This window comes from Wallemia ichthyophaga (assembly GCF_000400465.1).
Source record: "Wallemia ichthyophaga EXF-994 unplaced genomic scaffold scaffold17, whole genome shotgun sequence".
NCBI lineage: Eukaryota > Fungi > Basidiomycota > Wallemiomycetes > Wallemiales > Wallemiaceae > Wallemia > Wallemia ichthyophaga.
This window is the reverse complement of record NW_008806290.1, coordinates 229,270-249,373: the sequence shown is the minus strand read 5'-3', so window position 1 is coordinate 249,373 and position 20,104 is coordinate 229,270. Positions and strand designations below refer to the sequence as shown.

Below are 20,104 nucleotides of genomic sequence, written 5' to 3'. Positions count from 1 at the left end.
ACGACCTTTACCACATTGGTAATACTCAGCATGCTTGATGCGACCACCTCTATTGAAAGCCGTCATACCACCAAAGATATCCTCGTTCAAATGTAGACCCTTTTGTGCTTTCGCAACACCACCTCTGGTCGTCATGAAGATTGCGTTGAGAAAATCAGGGTGACCATAGTGAAGCTTACCCCCGATGTGTGATAAGGCTCTAGCAGCCATAGTGCCGAATGTTTGCTCCTTACCAGCAGCGATATCTCCTAGTATACCGACGTTCTCTGAGAAGATATATTCACGAGCACCGACAATAGCGACTGGAGACTTCTTATAGAAGTCGTGCTGTCCCCAATCAGAGTATGGCGACTGTTTAGACGTCTGGTATGATTCAAATTCTGCAATCACGTTACGAATTTTGAGGCACTCCTCGAGATAATTGTCCTAATGGAGTGTGAGTTGGCGGAATTATGGGAACTGAAGTAAATACGCACCTGATTAGCATCGATAAGCTGGAGATATTCGCCACGATAAAAAATAAGTGCATGGTTCTGATTATCAGATTTACCATCACCGAGGATTGGATTACCTGGCAGCTCAATTCTCATCTTTGGTCTGCGAGTGCCATTTGGCAGCTTGTCGCAATGACCGTCAATCAACACCGAGTAGTATCTGACCTCATCGAAGTCCTCACTGATATCATCTTCATCAGGTGTTACTATTTCTTCAATATACGCGATTTGTAAATCCGGGAAAGTTTTCAGCAATATCTCCACATTCTCCCTTTCCTCGGCGTTGAATTTTGAGTAACGTTGCATCGACACTAAAAACTTGAACTTCCTTGTCGCCATGCTATCTAATGCTCTTTCCACCATATGATCAGTATCCTCATCGATTTCGTCGCAGTCAGATGTTTCGCCGTGTTTAACACCAAACTTCTGACTATCTTCACTTGATACTGATGAATGGTTGCGCTCGTCGAGCAACCTATCAACTAAATCGGGTGTTTCGACATGATATAGAAGTTTGATAGCCTTTTTATAGTTCATGAAGCCCGATATTGTTCTGTAAAGAGTTTGTGATCTAACAGATGCCCATATACGTGTACGCAGTGTGTAGTTGGGTAGCTGTGCTTTCATATTGTTGTAGCTAGCGAAGGTATCGCTGAAGGATCTGTGCAGTGTTTCAGGCAGTGGTGTCCTTGGTGCGCCGAATCCACCTGGAGAGGTCCTACCTGAGATATTGATCGAGGGTGATAAGAGTGGCGTTGCAGCAGGAGTCATGGACGGTGTTGCAAGATTTGTCATTGATGGCGATGCACTAGGAGTCGCGTTGGTAGTCATTGGTTTTGTTGCGAGATTTGTCATCAAAGGTGAGGCACTAGGGGTCGCACTGGGGGTGCGGTACATCCCCGACTCTTCAGCGATAGTCTGTGTATCACGAATAAAGTGCGACCATTCGACTGGGTGTAACTGCTTCAAATACTCTAACAAACTGACTCTTGTGCTCTCATCTTCTTCGCGGATAATTTCACGCAATGACAGCAACATCTTCTCTGAATAATGAGGAACTAATACTGTAAAGCACGGCATCTCAGGTACTGGGATCGATTCGGGCATCTTGATGGCCAGTGACCTTGCAAAGAACGATATTCTACGCTCAGCTTCAGCGTTGGATGGTAACAATTCGGTACGTGTACCATATTTCTGATCAAAATCGATGAAAAACGGCGGGCTTTCAAACGTTCGCTTGCCATCCTCCTTTGACTGAATCTCCGTATAAATGAGCCTCTGGACGTGGTCCTTGAAGTCTTATTAGAGAAGAGTATGGTTTGGTATGTAACTCACGATGGACAACAGATGATCATTGTACATAGACAGCACAATCGTATTCCAAACTTGAGCTGCTAAAATCTTTGGTTTCATTGGAAGTCCGTTGTGTACGAGTAGCTTAGAGTAGATCATGCTTGGTATACGTCTGTAAAGATCTTTCCAAGGTGTCCAAATGGACAGACCAAGAACAAAAGACCTCAAAACAGAGATGAAGGTGCTCCAGATGACATACCAAAGATACGTATCTAAAAAGAAAAGCACCAGGTCCATCATTATCATGATAACTAGGGTGAATTTTGCGTGATGTGTACAGAAGAACTCTCCGACAAGAGCATCTGAACAGTTTTGCACGCTAATGTTCATTAAAGCAGCCATTGGATCTTTGGAAGACAACGAGAGATAGCAGTAGCTTTCAACGTATTTGCAAGAAAACACCAAGATCCACAAAACAATTGAAGTGTATCTCCCGCTACTGTCGAGTTTCGGATATGAAGCAGTGAATGTTTGTGATGCAACATACTTTCTTGCCCTCGAACTAACTCTATCGCCCAGTATTCTCCCCGATGGCACGGTAGTGTAGAATGCAGTAATAAATATCGAGAAAGCTAATTGACCTCTTGCCAAATTCAGTGAGAAAGGCGTGTCTCTTTCGTAGGTTGCAATGTAGTAAGTGGGACCAATGCATAAAACGAGCGTGATTGAGAAGAGTAATAGTTTTCTGAATAACGTTGAAAAATGATTCCAACTAACAGGGAGGAAACTGAACTCTGCAAATGCGCCTATTATCATGATCAAAGAGGCGACAGCGCCGCCAAGAGCTGATGCTGATAACTGCATCGGCCTTGCAGGCTGGGATTCCCAATCTCTCTTGTATACTTCATGGGCATTATATGCGGTAAAGAACCAATAGACGGCAACATGTGCAATCCAAATCCGATTGTAGTTAACTAGAAGATGGGCAAAAGTGCGCTTCTCCTTGAACGACTTGAAAAATGGCTGGTCCCATCTAACACTAGATAAAGCTCTGTAACGTTGATCAGGACGTATGTTGACTAGCCGAGTGCCATCTGCTAGATGTATGCGGTTGATACCCTCCGGATACCAAAACAACTGATTGATATCGTCATATCCGATTGTTTTAGCGTGGTCATTTTCACGCTTTAGATATCTACCATCGACTAATTCGTAAACTTGGTCTCTATAGTAGCGGTATAAGGGGCGAATAATGTGACAGAGGTAGTAACCTTGGGGAAGAATACGTCTTTCATGCTCCGGTATCTGCTCAAGACTTCTATAGTGATCGTTTGCACACTTGAATATGTAGCAGAGACATTCAGGCATGAACCTAATATTACCAGCCTCAGTCCAACACAACAAGAAGACGGCCATTTGGACGATTCTATCGCGACTAGACATTTGCTCCATAACTTTGCGCCAGCGCTCTGTAGCTGAACGCAATGATTTCTGTCTAGTTCTATTTCGCGTGAGGAAGGCATAACAGCGTTGGCCGAAAGTAGCGTTGACCTCGTGTGCAGCTTCGCCGAGAACAGCCATACCTGGATTATTTTCTGTACCGATTGCATCGTCGAGGTCGAGCTGTGCAGCAAAGAACCATCTTTTGAAGTTAGCGTGCTCACCGCCGATGTAATCAGCGTGGAGAGTGAGTAGTGCTTGATCAGCGCTCATACGGGAAGCGCGGGAGTCTAATTGGTGCATCAACATTTCGAAAGCATTGCCAGAAGCATCACGTTGGAAGCCCAGGTAGAGTGAGATATCGTGGAAAATGCTTTCTATCTCAGATATCGAGATGGGAGTGTATAGTGAGGAGGCCCAAGACGAGTACATGTCCTGCAAAGGCTGTAAGTCGCTGTTGAAGAGTGTCTGCGGAGGAGCAGAAGTGGACGGCGTTGGTGGCTGCACTGTCCACGGCGGGTAGCTGAAATATTCCGGCTTTCGCTGATGGCGCTGATGGCGCTGATGGCTCTGATTGCTGGAGTCTGCAGAAACTGTTGTGCGAACGGTTGCAGTTGCAGTTGCTCCGAAGACGTTATCACCGATCAGCGTATCGCTCGAGTCCTTGTAATCGTTGTAATCGTCGTAGTCCTTACGTGTGGCTGCGGACACTCGTCAGCGCTGCTAGCGTCAGCATCACAGCCGCAGTTTACGCACCGAGCTGGTCTATATCCTCGTACTGCTCAGTATCCGCGGCAGATACGTGCGTATCGACGTTGAGATCTCTCGAGCCAGATCTCATGCGCTGCAAATAAAGCTTTGGGTATTGCGGTTGCGTGGTTTTGGTTTAAGATGCGTTTCCGCTGTTTTGGTTCAGAAGACGTGAAGCGAGGAACGGGGATGGGAGATAAAGATGAGCGCTGGTATATCTTGCTTGTATAAAAGTCTATTTAGATTAAAGGGATCGACGTGCCTGGAAGTGCACGCAGCAGATGGTGTAATTTAGATCTCAAGATAAACGTAATCCAAGCAATATATGACAATTAAAATGTTGTACAACATTACATACAGCACAGCATTACTAAATATAGATGATTGCACAGATCTCTTTGCGTTGTACAAAAATGAAAATTTTAAGCGGCTTGTCCACCTGCTCTAGCTAAGAAACCCTTTGCTTGGGTCCAGATTCTTGCTGGTTGTGGATATGGCGCCACTAATCCATCAATACGAGCGCCGACGTGAGCAAACGCGTTTCTAGTGTATGGGCTGAAAACGTATCTGGAGCGCAAGAAGAGCGCGTAGAACATTGGCATTGACAAGGCGTTATTGAAGCTGTAAAGGGTTGTAAGTAAGTGTATTTGAACCAAATCAGGAACCAAAAGCTTCAACTCACATCAAGGCACCAAAGAATAATCTCAGGAAAACGATCATTTCCGAGTAGGAGACGAATTTCACTGTGCTGTGTGAGTAATTAGTGTTGATAAAAGAAACCCAACTCACTGGCCCTGGCGTAGTTTGACTTGACGAACGAGCCAATTGACTTTTGGATGGATGGACCAGCGCCTGAGCTTGATGGAGGCGTTGAGCCGTCTGTGGAAGTTGCATTTGATTGTGGTGGTGGTGGGAATATCAAAGGGATCACCGTGTTCTTAAGGAAAGAGAGTATGTGGAAGAGAGAGAAGGTTGCGTATGGGATTAAGGTGACTATGTGAATGAATGTGAGTGGATTCGCCTGCGTAAATACATCACCCACGTGGAATTGGCTTGCTCACAAAGAAGAAGGCAGCAAGAATCAAGTATTGGACATTCTTCTAAACGTTAGCTTCAAGCGAATAGCATTATATAACCAGCTTACCTCATCCAGCATAGCACGCTGTACCCATGCTAAATTGGCCTGTGGGATACCAAATGACTTGAAAACGACGACACCGTATGAGACGCTGGTGAGTGTGAGCTGGATACGGAAACATGTGTGTAAACCCACATTGCACCAAAGTAAGAGACTGTTTTGATGTTAGATTTCGCTCAACGCGCTTCCCAAACTCACGCTTGTATGCCCAGCCAATAAGACCACTTCTGCGAAGAGTGTAAAATGGGCCAAATTGGACAGTGAAAGCACCTACTTAAGCGTAAGAAGGCCTAGAACATATTTGAGTGTGCTTAACTGTCCATTTGCATTAGTCGAGTGTGTTTCGAGGCTAAAACACTACACACGAAGAGGATAGCGTGTCCAGCTGCCCAGGAATAATGCAACGCGCTGCGAGCCATAATTCTAGTAGGGATTAGAATATCTTCGTATATTTGTACGCATTCTCACAATAAAGATGCTTTGGAGTGTTCAAGGTGCTTCTTCAAGATGCTTCGACTGGTGGATCATGCCGTTGAGTTAATTTACACGTTGAATGAGGTTGTGGATGCCGACGTGGGGCTTTCTGAGGAGTATGAGCAGTACACGCAGCACACACAGCACAAGAGAATCCAAGGGAACTGTACAACCCACCAAGACATTCTCCAGCTTCTCAACTTTGTCAGAAAGCACAGCGAGCAGCTAGAGCGGCGTGGATTGGGTGTGTGGGGACTGTTTTGATCATTTAGCTAACTGGTATACAGACACACGCGGTTATAATTTGGTTACGCTACTCGCTGGCTCAAAACCCATTGATAACAAAGAACACAAGTTTTCTTTAGATAAAAGCAGGGAATATGACGCAAATATGGATAAAATCAAAGACCAGCTCGATAGGAATGCTTATTTGAGTATGGTGGGATCTTCTCTACTCCCCTTAGACGAGCAACAGCCCAAGCCCAAATCTGAGTACAAGCAGACAAAAGACGAGCTGCAAGTGGTTACATCTGTTATCGCAAGTATGTTGGCCGTAGCCACTGCGATTTGGTGGGCAGGCGGTTCAATAAACCCAATATACGTCAGTTTAACCAGTTTAGAGGGCTTACGTGGCTAACAATTTCGATAGAAAACACTCTTTGCCTTCTTGGGCGCTATCTTTATCGCTCTAGTTGAAGCGTCGCTGTATATCATCATTCAAGGGCGTAAGACGAGTGCAGCGAGTGGCTAGGAGCTATAAAATTGTAATATAAACATGTATATTCGCTTGTATTCTTAATTCCCGGTCATGCGTCACAACCCCAGCCCAGCCCAGCGATATTGCCGGAGCTCGGTTTACTCAGCACAGCGATCATGTCTTTTGGAGGAATGTTTGGAAATGGAGCTGAATGCTCTACGAATGGATACAATCCACTAAATAGCGCTATAAAGCACGCAGATAGTGACAGATCGGCAGTAAAGGTGTGTTTGGAAGTACTTAGCAAGTTTCTTAGGCTAATTTGGGTATTTTGTAGGACAGAACTGGCTTGGGATCTTCCGTGAGCAAATAATACACTACTCTCATTATTCTCACGCCCCACAGACAGCTTCCGCGTTCCCAAGAACATCGACATCATCGGCATCTTTCAAGGAAGCTGATCAGCTACGTGGTAACGTCCCCATCGCGCAACACACAGGACCTTTTGGCATGGAAGCCATCAAGACTGAAATTGGAAGGGTGGGACCGTCAGCAGGTCCGGCTGCAGCCGCTTGGAGTAGTGAATTTGGCACTCTCAACTACCGCGATAAGCAGCGGGATGTCCTCGAGCGTTCATTCAATCAGCGACATATGAATCAATCGAATTGGAACGACGAGTTCGCACAACAGCAACAGCAGCAACGTGGATCACGCGGTGATTCCGCTAGCCCCAGCTCCTTGGGACATTCAACCACATCTCCTTACTCCACTTACTCCCCTTATATGCCTATCTCACCTTCCTTGCAAAGCACCAACACCAGCCAGCATACACAACCCATCAACCCCATCAATCAGGAAGAAGAACAAGCCAAGTGGGACCAGCAGTTTGATAGGCTCTATGAGGATATTTCCAGCAAGGCGGCGTCGCAGCAGACACACCAGCAAAGCACATCAAAGGACGATGACATACAGCAGCAATTCAAACAGGCTCTCCGCGATGAAGGGTTGGATGTTGACAAGAATGAGAATTATTTATCAGAGTTTGAGAATGTCTGGAATACCCAGACTCAAGCACACCATGAAGATGAATTCAATAAGAATCTTGCAGGTTGGGAGAGGGAATTTAACATGGAAATGAATAGTACGCGGGAAAGTATAGAAAATGATTTGATTGAGCAGCAGAACAATAGTGCTCCTGTATCCCAGCAAGAGTACCAGTTCGAGACCGCGAATCACCTGCTAGACACCTCTGACCCTTTCGCCGAAGGACAGAGGCTGCTTAGGGAGGGTGGACCGCTGAGTGAGCCAGCGCTAGCGTTCGAGGCTGCAGCTCAACAGACGCCTCACAACGCCAAAGCGTGGCTGTGGCTTGGTTATACACACGCCATGGACGAGAAAGAAGAAGCAGCGATCCGCGCTCTTGAGCGGTGTCTACGCGAGGATTCCAACGAGATCGAAGCGATGATCCCATTGGCGATATCGTACACCAACGAAGGCGATGACAATGCAGCTACACTGACACTTGAGAGGTGGCTAAGTAAGAAATATCCCCACACTCTCACTCCAGATACGGGCACTTCGACAAATAGTACTTGGCCATGGGCGACGCACCAGCGTGTGATAGACTGTTTCCTCGACGTCGCTCGCTCGCAGTTCAGTAGTGCTGACAAATTAACTCTGGATGCTGATGTACAGGTTGGGCTTGGTGTGCTCAGCTATGCTACGAGCAACTACGACCAGGCTGAGGATTGCTTCAAGACGGCTCTCTCACTCCGACCTGATGACTGGCTGCTATGGAACAGACTCGGTGCTACGTTGGCAAACGGAGGTAATTCCGAATCAGCCATCGAAGCTTATGAGAAGGCTTTGGAACTGCGCCCCACTTTTACACGTGCAATTCATAACCTCGGAGTCAGTTGTCTTAATATCGGCTGCTACAAGGAGGCTACTGAGCATCTCCTCGGGGCTATTGCACTGCAGCAGGCGACTAATGACAACAGCATCAACGAAAGTCACAGCTTGTGGCAGACTCTACGTCGCGCTCTCTTTGCGATCGACAGACACGATCTAGCCAACATTGCCAGACCGGGAACGGCAGTGAGTAAGTTCAGAGGACAGGGTTTTGATTTTTAGGGGTGTAATTTTACATGTATTTTGCAGATTTCCAGATTCTTTGTCTTGTGTGTTTCTTGTCTTGATTGACAACATCCATAACCCATGTCGACTACGCTGCGTTTCCCACTGAAGAAATATCTCAGATCGTCGCAAATAGACGCGCAACACTGGTCAACGTTCATTTCTCCATCGATGGCCGCAACGCTGGAGATCTCGCACGCGGAGAGAGATGGGCGAGAGGGGGAAAAGGGGAGGCTGACGGTTTGCATAACGTATGAGAGTGGTAGCGTTGATACGATGGTAAAGTCGAAACTTGGTGTGCTCAATGCGCCATTAAACGAGTCGCAGGAAACAGTGGAGATAGGTACAGCATCGCCCAAGGTGATTTTCAAAGAGAATATAGTCATGGTGAAGCATGTAAGTGGCGTATATTACAGTAGCTCAAATAGCCTACGCCCACACCCCACCACACAAGTCCGATGGCAGATTCCAGATAACATTCACGACAAACGCCTCGGCTATGGAGTTTGTAGGTCGTATTCGAAGACTTGGAGTCGATTGCGTCGCTGCCAATGACACGATTCCTCTGCTCAGATGTGAAAATGGGAAAAAGGAAAATTTGAACAGATTGAACAGCATGTCTGGAGTGCCATCAGCCAGCCAGTCAAGTACATTTATGCCTCCTCCGACACAATTACAAACACAGACGCAATTACAGCTCAGCCAGTCTTTGAGACACTCCCAAACGGGCTTCTCAGCCCCCTCTCCCAGTCAGAAACGTAGGAGATGTAACTTGGTTGACTCTGGCACTACATTTAGGGAGATGGAAGGCGCTGATAATGTGAATGTTAACGTCGAGAATGACGAGCTGCTCACTGAATCCATTCTTCGAGTCGTGCGCGAGCCAGATTTCGTCAGATTGGTGGGGATTGTTAGTGTATTGTGAGGCATACACCACTAACACAATGCCTTGGGTAGGTGGAGAAGCTCAGGACAATAAATGCACTCAAGCTGGATGAGAGTTTTGCGAAACACAACTGAAACATGGCAGAGATGAGTGAAAGATGGGATTATTCATTGGTAAATCAGGTTATATTCCATTTGTTGTATATTTTTATTAAATTTTCAACTCTATCGACCAGGCTAACGCTTCATTTTTGGCTTGGGTTGCGCCTTCCTAGCCACCTTTTTGCGCTCTTTTTCTTCATATTTGCGTCTATCTTCGTTGGACATTTTCTCATACTTGGCATCCTCGATGGCTTTCTTGGCAATGCGTTTGCGCTCTTCTGCCGACTTGCCAGTCCTCTCTTCTTCTTCATCTTCGAGTTGTTTAGCGTATTCCTTAGCGAGAGAAGCGCCTAGCTCGACGCGATTCTTTTGTAAGCGGCGGAGAGTCTGATGGAGTTGTTAGATTAAGCGCAATGCTAGAACACACCAACCAACTCACATCAGCATTAAGGGAGAGTTTCTGGAGGTGAATGGCGTCGATGAGGTTAAATACGAGCATGATATAAGGAGTAAGCGCGGTGACATCTTCCGGCAGTCTCAAATTCAATTCGATCACTCTCTCTTTCTCGTCTGGGTTGAGTGGCCCCTTTGTGGGTTTCGCAGCGGGCTGGTCTGAGATGATGAGCCAATTGAGCAGATCGCCCTTCTCGCGCACCGTCTCCACTAAGCCAGTGAGGTGCGGTTTAGCGAAAGACGTAGCCAGCGCGTGTACTTCGGCCATCGGAGCGAAATCCGTCCAGTCCTCACCCCCATCGACGGTCCTGGTGAGACCCAAATCAAAACGTTTCTTGCGCAGATTTGTCATTTTGCTCTTACGCACGAGGGCATAGACGAAGCCGACATCCTGGCCGCCCGCGCCGGGTGTGAGTGTGGCAGTGATGGAGACGTTATCTGCCGAGTCGGCGTTGAAGTCTACGAGTGACCAGGCCGTGTTGAACAGTTGCTGGAAGATGTCGTGGCGGGGGCGGGTGTGTATGTGCGTGTACAGCCTCTCCATTCCGCGACGGCCACTCGCATAAGTCAGGAAATCTGTGGGGCCGTCGGCCAAGGTGGGCGAGTGCTTGAAGACATTGACTACGGCTACTTGCTTGTTGATCACTGCGCGCCAGTGGTTGGCCCTGATTAAGTGTGAGTTTGTGCACGTGTCCCGCTACGCTACCCACCAGCTATCCGCAATACGCTTGTTCCAGCGGCGACCAACAAATGACCAGAGAATGTAGACCAATACCAACGCCAATCCAATCAGATCCCACTTGAACAGCGCAGGCCTGATGACGAACATCTTCCACTGCAGCTCGACGCCTGTGTAGTTGGAGTCTGCGAGACCAGTGCGAGGCGGAGGCATGAAAGTCTTGAAGACGTTGCTCAGTCTCGATGGGGTGCTGTCTGCCATGCGATATGTGATATGTGTTGGTGGAACGTAACCAACGCTCGCTTCTCTTGGACCGCAACCAAGAAGGAGAAGGATGGTGAACAGCTTCTCGATAAGCAGCGTCTACGAGTGTGTCTAGTGTTTCTAGTGTTTCTAGTGTTTAGGTGTGTTCGCCCTCTCACTCCCCGCAGCTTCCCGTTCAACTTGTGTGCCAGGGCCTTCTTCCTTCGCTACCCAAACCCATTCGCGGGCCATATCGTCAGTGTGGATGTGCTCAGGCGGGCAGTGGCACCCGACAACACGCTGCACAGCACACGCCTCATCCTCAAACGCGGCCAGCTGCCCAAATGGCTGCCGAAGAACCTCGTCGAGCGGGCAGAGAGCTGGGTGGTGGAGGAGAGTCGCGTGGATGCCGTGGGGGAGACGCTCGAGTGCAAGTCGTATAACATCGATCACGTTAAGCTGATGCGCTTGGTGGAGGATGCGCGCTTTAGCGGGTGCAACAACAACTCACAGACAGAACACTACACTCACGCTACTGTTATAAGTAACATCGGCAAATCTACCTCCTCGTGGATGGATATCGGCGTGCATGTTATGCGCTCACGGATCGAGAATTACACTATCAAGCGGTTTCAGAAGGGATTGCATAAACAGCGGGCAGGGTATTTGCATACGCTAGAGCAGCTCATATGAGTTATAGAGATTGGATTGTATAATACACTACAACTGTTTAGGTTTTTCGCCGTTCTTCTTGCTCTTGTTATGGAATTGTATATTAAATGAATTTGTTATTTCGATTGACTTTGTTGCTGGCTGACATACATAATGCTTTGGTCAGCGTATATCTATGATTTCCTTGCTAAGCGATTTGGTTTGATATCGGTGCACTCTCAGCAGCGTGAATGAAAATTTTGAATCCTGGCTGAACAGACAAACATAAGAACTTGAAACAAATTTCAACATAATTGCTGGCACAGAGCTAAGCAGTTCAAGTTTAGGAGTAATTTTGATGTGATTTACTTGTTATCCGGAGGAGTATCTTCGCCTTGGTATTCACCCACTTCTCTGTATATTTCAATTCACCAAGATACAAACACCCATTAATTCATTAACACCAGCAGCTCAACGAGTTATGAGCATCTCAAACAGGTACTGGGCGATAATCCAACTTCCAGGCCAAAATTTTATGACCAGGAGGAACCACAGCGCAGAATGAGTAAGTTATTGCGACCTAGAGACGCTTCGAATGGTCATTTATAATACAGGCCCAGGCTTACACTGTTAGCAGCCAGACGTCGAGTTGAACAATCCTACCCCACTCCATCTCAGAAAGCCAAAGCTTGGCAAGCTTAACAAACATCCATAACCCCATAACAATCTTCCAGCAGAAAAGCCCTTTAAATGCAACATGCTTGATACGCACTTTACGCAGTGTGGGAAATTGTTACAACACAAGAGGAGTCTTCACGAGGGAAACTAATATCATAGCGCTGAACATGCCGATGAAGCTTAAGGCATTATGGTTAGCCTTTCATCATCAACGCTTCTGCACACGCTGCTAGCTTTCAAGACTAATTATTTCACTCTATCAGACTAATTCCAGAACAATCTCTAATAAATGATTGAGTGCATTTGATTTAGCTAAATGCTTGGAATTTTGACTGAGAATATACACTCCTCTCTCATCTACTGATTTGGCTCACCTTGTTGTCATTCTAAGACAAGTTTCCAAACAAGATTTTCACATCCCCTTTGATACACTGGCTGAAGCTGCATTTAAGAGTAACTTTGCCGCTTTTTAGGCCGCTTTTGTGGCTTCTCTCCTGCGTATTCGCTTGTGCATTTTCCTCGGTGTTTTTCACTAGATTAGCAGATAAGGATGAAGGAGACACATTGCGAGTGGTCTTGTCAATCTTTATATTATTGAGTAAGTGTAGTATACTACGCGCAATTCACATGGACGTTGCACTCATCCAAGACAGCAAATTTGGACTCTTCTCCAAACAGACGTCACGAGCCATAAATGCGATATATTGATTATAATCATACAATGTTTGAGCTTGTGTAGCCTTATCAAGAATCTGAGCGCGGCTGTTATGAGTATGAAATCAGCAATACCCAATTAGATAGCATTAAGGGTTACCTAATCGCCGACTAATTTCTGCACGCGTTTAAGGATGGTATCCTTTTCTGGGTCTGTGGGTAAGTGTAAGGGAGGGTGTTGTGTGTAGTATATATCCCCACCGTAGGGATGCTCCTTGGATGGAATCTCAAGCAGCGCAGGGAATGGCTGCGTATACTTTTCAACAAGCGGGCGAATAAGCTCAGCGATGTGCTGATTTATCAGTAGAATGGCTATATCCTCTCTCTCCTGCGTGAATTGCCTGAAATGGTCCTCCAACACACTCAACTGCGCGTGCTGCTCGTGGACGTAGAAGTTGGATTGCTTCTTCTCGCTCCCCTCGTCCACATTGCCGATGCCGGCCAACAGCAGCCCCGTTATTGTATCGTCATCGCCTATAGCTGCAATAAGTGTGCGTTTGGTGGCCATGGAAGTGCTCCTTGAACCGGTACAGCCATGTCAGCGACGCAGGCAGACTACAAATTAGACAGCCTGCCTTACTACGATAGGGAGATCGATAGCGATCAGCGTGGGTGGCTGGTATCCCGCTCTACTCCACGCTCATTATCCACCTCCAGACCTGCGCGATGCCGCCGCACGTCTTGTAGCTGAGGAAATGAGGAGTGGCGATACAAATCCAGCAAGCGATATTTCTCCACACGAATCTACGTCGCTCTCCTCTAGCCACCTCCTCACGCAGGAATTGGAGCGGGTGGGTCACGGCAGCCCTCTCACAGCCTTCGACGGCTCCCGTTATGCCCTGGCCGAGCCCGAGGATGTTGAGGGCAGCGACGGCAGCACCGCGGAATCGCCATGGAAGCAGTCGCTCAACGCAGCCGCAATTACCGCCGAATACCAGCAACAGCGAACAAGCAATCTTGAATTACTCACTGCACTCGGCGCAAACGCGTGGAAAGTCTCTAATCATTCCCTCGACAATGACGCGCGGATGTTGGAGACTCACTCGCAACACACCCGCGACAGGGTTGTCGATATCAACAGATTGCGCAAGACTGAACAGGGCAAGTTGGGCGATAGACTCAATGCACTCGAGAAGAACTGGTCTGCGCTCGTCAGCAGTAATCTCGAATTGCAGGTCGGCTCACTGGCCTTGCAGGTTCATCTGGCTGAGTTGGCCGAGAGAGAGATGCAGTTACGCGCGAGTATGAGTGGGAGTGGTTTACACGCCAGCTGATCACCCATGTTATAGTTGGCAGCAAGCATTAAGCAGTACGCATACGCCGTTTTATATGTCCATGTAATATTACATCAAGTTTTACCTTGTTAGATTTCGTTTGCTATGTTTTATCATATAACCGGCTGTGTACTCGCATAGCTCTGTTCATTCCGTCTGGCGTTAGAATCGCCGTTAAGTTTGGCACGCACACCACGAATACCGCTCGCATTCTCACCCTCACCCTCGCCGTCGCTGTCGCTAAACTCGTCGTCCCTCTGCACGTTTCTATCCCACAATCTCTGCGGGCGTCTAGAGTTGGGGTCATCGCGGTCTTCAAGGACATGATCGTCGTCGTCGTCATGAAGCATACGTGGTACGGGCTGGAGTTGAACGCTAGGAGTAAAGTCTATATCGCGGAGGTTCTCGAAAATGGCTGCTTTCAAATTAAACAAGTACTGCTTAGTATTGAGGTCTTCCATGTTGGAAGCGGGTACGTCGAGTGTATGTGAAGGGGCGAAGTAGTCGTGGTACTCAGTGATTGGTAGATGAGGGCTGAGTTCCTGCCCGACGGCAATACCCGTCTCGTACGCCCACGCGCGACTGACGTTGCGGATCGTGTACCCGCCCCCGCCGAGTAGGAGGAGGGGGAGGTTAAATTTCTTCACAAACGACACGCAGTTGGCGTGCCCGCGCATGCTCAAGTTGAAACAGCCCAGCTTGTCCCCGCTTAAGCTGTCGGAGCCGCTTTGGAGCACCACGGCACTCGGCTTGTACCACGACATGACGTGTTCGATTACTGGCTCGAATATCGACTGGTAGTTGCTATCCGTTATCCCGTCTCGCAAAGGCACGTTCAAGGAATATTTCCTTCCCTTCCCCAAACCTATATCTTTGAGGTCGCCCGTACCTGGAAAATATTCACCGAATTTGTGGAAGGATACCGTCATGACACGGTCAGTGGTGTAGAATGCCTCTTCGACTCCATCGCCGTGATGGATGTCGATATCGATGTAGAGGACGCGGTCGTGGTAGCGGAGGAGTTCGAGGATCCCGAGAACAATGTCGTTGATGTAGCAGAAACCGGAAGCTTCAGCTTTCTTAGCGTGATGGAGACCACCAGCCCAGTTAATGGCAATATCTGTCTTGTTGCGGCTGAGTCGAGCGGCACCCTCCATTGAACCACCTGCAGAAATGGAGCAATACTCGAACAGACCATCGAAAACAGGGCAATCATCGCCTACGTTGACTGGCAGTGGTGTTAAAACAGCAAAGAAGAAACAGTGATAACACCCACACTTGGCTTGCTCTTTGGCATAGGAATCCATATTGTCCGGTGAAATTCTATTCAAGAAGTCTACATACTCATCCGTGTGGAACTGAGTCATTTCCTTACGCGTCGCAGGTTTAGCGCGGTAGATTTCCATTTTATTGTAGAGTCCATAATTCATAACAAGGCTATGACACATATTTACTCTAGTAGGCTTCATGGGGTGGTTCGGACCGTAGTGGTAATGGCCAATATCGCTATCATGGAAGTAACAGACCCTTTTATTTGAACTGGAAGACGTACTCGGATTGAACATGATTGGTTGGATTGAAACGACCAACAGCCGGTGAATATGTCTGATAACGATGATTTGATGGACGATTTATTTGGAGAAGGTGGTGTGAGTGGTGAGAATGTCGATAATCACGGAAATTCTGGGGTTTTGAATCAATTTAATGGTTTTAATGACGACAACGACGACAACGACGACAAGAATGACGACAAGAACAATGACACGGATGAAGCTCACACACAACCTACCAATAACCCCTTGGAATACAATGAAGAGGATATGCCTAATGATGGCGTTATCCTTGAGCAAGTCAGGACAGCTACGATGGATATAAACAATCTCCCACCTATACGCACATCCACCTACAATTCACTTGCCAGAATCCCAAACTTTTTAAACATACAATCTGCTGGTTTTGATAGGCAGACGTTTGAAGATGATGATAAGAATCTACCTTCAAACGCCAATACTTCAAATACTATCAGATGGAGGTGGAATCAAGATGAGGATGGCCACACAATTGCACAATCCAACAGCAGATTCATTCGCTGGTCTGACGGCAGCTTGAGCTTGCAAGTGGGAAAAGAGATGTATGATATAAACCTCAATCATGACGCGGACACTGAAACTCGTACAAATCCCCGTCAATTCGCTTTCTTGCATCACGAAAAGAATCAGGTCGTTATGGGCGATAGCGTGATTGACACCCAGCTCAATTTTGTACCACCTTCACTGGCTTCAAATGTACACAAGAAGTACGCGTCGACTGTCAATGACAAGCACTTTAAGGCTGCAAAGATGAAAATGGTCGATAAAGAAACAGAATCCAAGGATCCACACAAGGAACTCCTTAAAAAGATGGAAGATGATAAGAAATCTGCGCGTAACAAAGCTAAAATGGAGAGAGCTGCCGCGAAGAAGGAAGCCATTGCTTCTGGACACAACCTCGATTGGAGTAGTGATGATGATGATCTTAGTAGGGCAGCTGCCTCGAGGCGTATAGGTGCACGAGGAACCTACGAAAAAGACCAAGATGATGGATTCGTCGTGGAGGATGAAGAGGACGGCGCTATGGAAGAAGGAATTGACGACGAAGAAGACGACGACGGTCAACACTCGCTTGACTCACTTGAAGACGCAGAAAACCGCATCGAGCAGGAGAAGAAGGTTTATAAGAAGCGTGTAGAATCTGATGAGGAGGATTAGAAGTGTCCTTGTGTATTTATATCATTAATATCTTTATGCCTTCTCTCTCCGTTTCTCCCACGAATGCCTTCACAACTGAAGCAACTCCAGCAAACAGTGCAGAATGCAGGGATAAATAAACACCAGCAGCCAAACAAGAGAAAGTTCGAAGGCACATCCACCACTCCTTCCGACAAAGAAAAGAAGAAGAAGGTCAGCAGCGATATACACTCAAAATTTAACAAGTTCGATACTCAAGTGCAGCGCCTCAAGCATAATGTGGGCGGTAGAAAAGTTATTGGCAGCCTCGGTGCACCCGCCAAAGCCAAGCAAGCCGGTATAGACAGTCGTAAAGAAGCACTGCTGCCTGCACTCCAGAACCGAAACAGAACAGGCCAATTCAAAGACAGGAGGTTTGGCGAGCAGGACCCAACTCTCGACGAGGAGGATAGGATGCTCGAGCGATACCAGGCCGAGAAGGCCAATACTGGCAAACGTACTCGAAACAACGCCGACTACAATCTCGAAGATAATGATGAATTGACTCATTACGGCCAGAGCCTCGCTCTTAACGATGACTTTGCTAATGCTGGTCTGGCCGATGATGACGACCCCGCCGAGAGTACTCGTTTTGACGCTTTCGGCGGCTTTGGTGACGGCGAGGAGGAAGAACCCATCGATTACTCTCACCCAGATGCACCCCCTCGACGCAAAACTAAGGCAGAGGTCATGGAGGAACTCATCACTAAATCTAAAGCACACAAAATGGAAAGACAGCAGCAGCGTGAAGATGACGATGCGCTTAGAGAACAAGTTGATGCTGATCTTGATGATATTAAAGGGCTGCTTTTTGATGGTACAGCAGAAAATGACAAGGAGAAGGAGAGAAAGAATAGAGAAAGGAATGCCCCTTACAAAGGAGACAAGAGCGGTAACGAAGATTACGACCAATTCGTTAGACAATTGGCCTTCGATAGACGCGCAAAACCTACCGATCGACTCAAATCTGACGCTGAAGTGGCTTTCGAAGCTAGAGAAGAACTTGAAAAGAATGAGAAGGCAAGATTGCTTAGAATGAGAGGCGAGGATGACTCTCAAGTTACCAATCCCACCGGTGGTTTTGCTGCGAAAAGACAACGTGCTCGTGAAGAAGAAGAGGAGGCTGAGAATGAAAGTCATGACGATGAAAACCCCTCAGATGATGAACAAGTGGAAAATGCCGAGTCTTATGGTATTGGTAAGGGTCTTGGTGGTGATGATAGTGAGCAAAGTGATGATGAGGATCATGAGGATGTCAATGAGGAGGGGGAGAATTACCAAGACGGTGACTCTGACGACTCTGAAGATAGCATCGCTGAATCAAATGAAGGCGAACTCGGTGATATGCCACAGAAAAATGATGCACCAGTAGAGAACCTAGTTAGTAGCAAGAAAAAGTCATCAAAAACACCCTCAAATACCTCCTCAAACCTCCCATACACCTTTGAATGCCCATCGAATCACGATGAATTCATGGACATTGTTGAATCTAACAACATCCAGCCTTCTCAAATCCCAATAATGATTGAGAGAATACGCACACTCTATCACCCCGAATTAGGTGAAGAAAACAAAGCAAAGTTGGCGCTCTTTAATGGCGTTCTACTCGACCACCTCCTATACACAGCGTCAACGAGTGTCGACATGAAGATAATGGAGACCATTTCTCGTCATATTGAGCAGCTCACAAAACTACTGCCAATCCCATCAGCCGATATATTCAAACAGAAGCTCGAGCTACTTGAGCGGAATTTCAACAAGGGTGTCTCAGCCGGCGCGACGAACGATAAGAGCAAAACGTGGCCAGGGATACCTGAACTGAGTATACTTAGGGTAGTTGGTGTTGTGTGGTCAACTTCCGACTACAGTCATCCTGTAGGATCTGCAGCACAACTGCTTATCGGACAATACCTCTCACAGGCGCGCATAAGGAGTTTGAGTGATATAATCAAAGGTTTGGTACTTTGCGGCATTTCTTTGCAGTATGAACATTACTCAAAGAGATTCATACCGGAAGTAGTAAACTTTCTGATTAGCAGTGTGCTTATTCTGGGTGGAGTTGGCAGGGAAATGAATGTTCCGGGACAGCATCCAGTTCCTGATGTAGGGCGATTGCGGGGAGTGGCGATGAATAACCCGGTTGTTACGCCAAGTGATACGAACCTCAGAGACATGCTCACTCAAAGCGAATCAAATTCACAGTCTGACCAACAACAAGCCAAGGTAGACGTGATGGATAGGATACTCACGATTTCCCGCGAAGCAGCGCAAATGTGGAGTGCGCTTGATGGATTCATCGAAGCGTTTGATCCACTCGTTGGGAGTTTGAGGATGGTCGAGAAGAGGGGAATGTTGGGAAGCGTGAAAGTGAGTTAAAGTGGTAGTGAATTGTCAGTGTTAGGCTCACATACCCTCAGAATAAGACAGAAAACACCCTACAACAGCTTGGCAATCAGGTAAAATTTGCGAAACAATCGCGCAGACCATTGAGAATGCAGCAACACAAACAAATCGCTATCAACTCGCTCGTACCTAAGTTTGAAGAGAACTATAACGCAGATAGGAGATACGATCCAGATCACGATCGAGCCGCAACATCGAAACTCAAGGCAGAGGTTAAGGCGGAGAGAAAGGGAGCTATACGGGAGTTGCGTAAAGATGCCAAGTTCATCGCAGGGCATAAGCAGAAGGAACGCAGAGAGGAGCTGGATAAATATGAGGATAAAATGCGTAAGAAAGTGGATCAATTGGGTGATGAGAGGGCAGAAGAGAAGAGTGAACAGAAAGCCAAGGCCAAGTTCAAGAAGATGGCAGGGAAATGAGACCCTATATAAATTACATGGATTTACATTATTTATTCATTTTATGGCTGTTCTTGATTTCCATTTACGCGTCTCAAAACGCGCTTGTATGGGTTAGTTGGAGGGGAACTAGGCAAGAAAACACGGAACTCACTCTGCCTGCTCTCCCAACTTCCCTGCGTGTCATTAGCCTGTTGTTGTCGTGGCCGTGGATTTCTTGGGAAACGATTCTAGTCTCCATAGCAGTGCGCTGCAAGAAGGATAATAGGGCGATGTAAGAGAGTTTATCGCAGTGCTTGTGGATTTGGGATTTTGGTTTTTTGTCTTTTAGTGCTTTGGTGAGCGTGAGTGGGGCCATCGCTCAAATCACGTGGGCATGGACTAAGCGGGAGATCTGTTGTAACGTAACCACCAAGACAAGAAATAAAATTAATTAA

General features: G+C 47.1%; 12 protein-coding genes across 12 annotated transcripts; 7 read left to right on the top strand and 5 right to left on the bottom strand.

Annotated features, from left to right (window-relative positions):
- Positions 1 to 4,399: 4,399 nt before the first annotated feature.
- Positions 4,400 to 5,534, bottom strand: J056_001726 (Tetra-spanning protein 1; the record flags this gene model as incomplete). The annotated part of the gene is made up of 9 exons (XM_009271354.1): positions 4,400 to 4,598; positions 4,660 to 4,720; positions 4,767 to 4,970; positions 5,020 to 5,074; positions 5,122 to 5,206; positions 5,251 to 5,269; positions 5,314 to 5,342; positions 5,390 to 5,430; positions 5,481 to 5,534. 9 exons carry the CDS (start codon positions 5,532 to 5,534, stop codon positions 4,400 to 4,402), a joined length of 747 nt encoding a protein of 248 aa, XP_009269629.1.
- Positions 5,535 to 5,622: 88 nt separating this feature from the next.
- Positions 5,623 to 6,340, top strand: J056_001725 (uncharacterized protein; the record flags this gene model as incomplete). The annotated part of the gene is made up of 3 exons (XM_009271353.1): positions 5,623 to 5,833; positions 5,877 to 6,190; positions 6,239 to 6,340. 3 exons carry the CDS (start codon positions 5,623 to 5,625, stop codon positions 6,338 to 6,340), a joined length of 627 nt encoding a protein of 208 aa, XP_009269628.1.
- A 122-nt stretch (positions 6,341 to 6,462) lies between these two features.
- Positions 6,463 to 8,419, top strand: J056_001724 (Peroxisomal targeting signal receptor; the record flags this gene model as incomplete). Its single annotated transcript, XM_009271352.1, has 3 exons — positions 6,463 to 6,570; positions 6,624 to 6,647; positions 6,692 to 8,419. 3 exons carry the CDS (start codon positions 6,463 to 6,465, stop codon positions 8,417 to 8,419), a joined length of 1,860 nt encoding a protein of 619 aa, XP_009269627.1.
- An 84-nt stretch (positions 8,420 to 8,503) lies between these two features.
- On the top strand, positions 8,504 to 9,442 carry J056_001723 (uncharacterized protein; the record flags this gene model as incomplete). Its single annotated transcript, XM_009271351.1, has 3 exons — positions 8,504 to 8,818; positions 8,877 to 9,323; positions 9,380 to 9,442. 3 exons carry the CDS (start codon positions 8,504 to 8,506, stop codon positions 9,440 to 9,442), a joined length of 825 nt encoding a protein of 274 aa, XP_009269626.1.
- A 102-nt stretch (positions 9,443 to 9,544) lies between these two features.
- Positions 9,545 to 10,802, bottom strand: J056_001722 (UPF0674 endoplasmic reticulum membrane protein C2G5.01; the record flags this gene model as incomplete). The annotated part of the gene is made up of 3 exons (XM_009271350.1): positions 9,545 to 9,796; positions 9,849 to 10,527; positions 10,573 to 10,802. The coding sequence occupies 3 exons, from the start codon at positions 10,800 to 10,802 to the stop codon at positions 9,545 to 9,547; spliced, it is 1,161 nt and encodes a 386-aa protein (XP_009269625.1).
- A 73-nt stretch (positions 10,803 to 10,875) lies between these two features.
- J056_001721 (Protein ups1-like protein) lies at positions 10,876 to 11,477 on the top strand (the record flags this gene model as incomplete). Its single annotated transcript, XM_009271349.1, has 2 exons — positions 10,876 to 10,910; positions 10,973 to 11,477. The coding sequence occupies 2 exons, from the start codon at positions 10,876 to 10,878 to the stop codon at positions 11,475 to 11,477; spliced, it is 540 nt and encodes a 179-aa protein (XP_009269624.1).
- Positions 11,478 to 12,927: 1,450 nt separating this feature from the next.
- On the bottom strand, positions 12,928 to 13,335 carry J056_001720 (V-type proton ATPase subunit F; the record flags this gene model as incomplete). The annotated part of the gene is made up of 2 exons (XM_009271348.1): positions 12,928 to 12,980; positions 13,029 to 13,335. 2 exons carry the CDS (start codon positions 13,333 to 13,335, stop codon positions 12,928 to 12,930), a joined length of 360 nt encoding a protein of 119 aa, XP_009269623.1.
- Positions 13,336 to 13,362: 27 nt separating this feature from the next.
- J056_001719 (Pre-mRNA-splicing factor SPF27) lies at positions 13,363 to 14,101 on the top strand (the record flags this gene model as incomplete). The annotated part of the gene is made up of 2 exons (XM_009271347.1): positions 13,363 to 13,435; positions 13,485 to 14,101. The coding sequence occupies 2 exons, from the start codon at positions 13,363 to 13,365 to the stop codon at positions 14,099 to 14,101; spliced, it is 690 nt and encodes a 229-aa protein (XP_009269622.1).
- Positions 14,102 to 14,214: 113 nt separating this feature from the next.
- J056_001718 (Histone deacetylase RPD3) lies at positions 14,215 to 15,507 on the bottom strand (the record flags this gene model as incomplete). Its single annotated transcript, XM_009271346.1, has 2 exons — positions 14,215 to 15,329; positions 15,378 to 15,507. The coding sequence occupies 2 exons, from the start codon at positions 15,505 to 15,507 to the stop codon at positions 14,215 to 14,217; spliced, it is 1,245 nt and encodes a 414-aa protein (XP_009269621.1).
- A 195-nt stretch (positions 15,508 to 15,702) lies between these two features.
- On the top strand, positions 15,703 to 16,848 carry J056_001717 (RNA polymerase-associated protein LEO1; the record flags this gene model as incomplete). The annotated part of the gene is made up of 1 exon (XM_009271345.1): positions 15,703 to 16,848. One exon carries the CDS (start codon positions 15,703 to 15,705, stop codon positions 16,846 to 16,848), a length of 1,146 nt encoding a protein of 381 aa, XP_009269620.1.
- A 63-nt stretch (positions 16,849 to 16,911) lies between these two features.
- Positions 16,912 to 19,688, top strand: J056_001716 (putative nucleolar complex protein 14; the record flags this gene model as incomplete). Its single annotated transcript, XM_009271344.1, has 2 exons — positions 16,912 to 19,233; positions 19,284 to 19,688. The coding sequence occupies 2 exons, from the start codon at positions 16,912 to 16,914 to the stop codon at positions 19,686 to 19,688; spliced, it is 2,727 nt and encodes a 908-aa protein (XP_009269619.1).
- A 41-nt stretch (positions 19,689 to 19,729) lies between these two features.
- Positions 19,730 to 20,025, bottom strand: J056_001715 (uncharacterized protein; the record flags this gene model as incomplete). The annotated part of the gene is made up of 2 exons (XM_009271343.1): positions 19,730 to 19,771; positions 19,822 to 20,025. 2 exons carry the CDS (start codon positions 20,023 to 20,025, stop codon positions 19,730 to 19,732), a joined length of 246 nt encoding a protein of 81 aa, XP_009269618.1.
- Between the last annotated feature and the right edge of the window lie 79 nt (positions 20,026 to 20,104).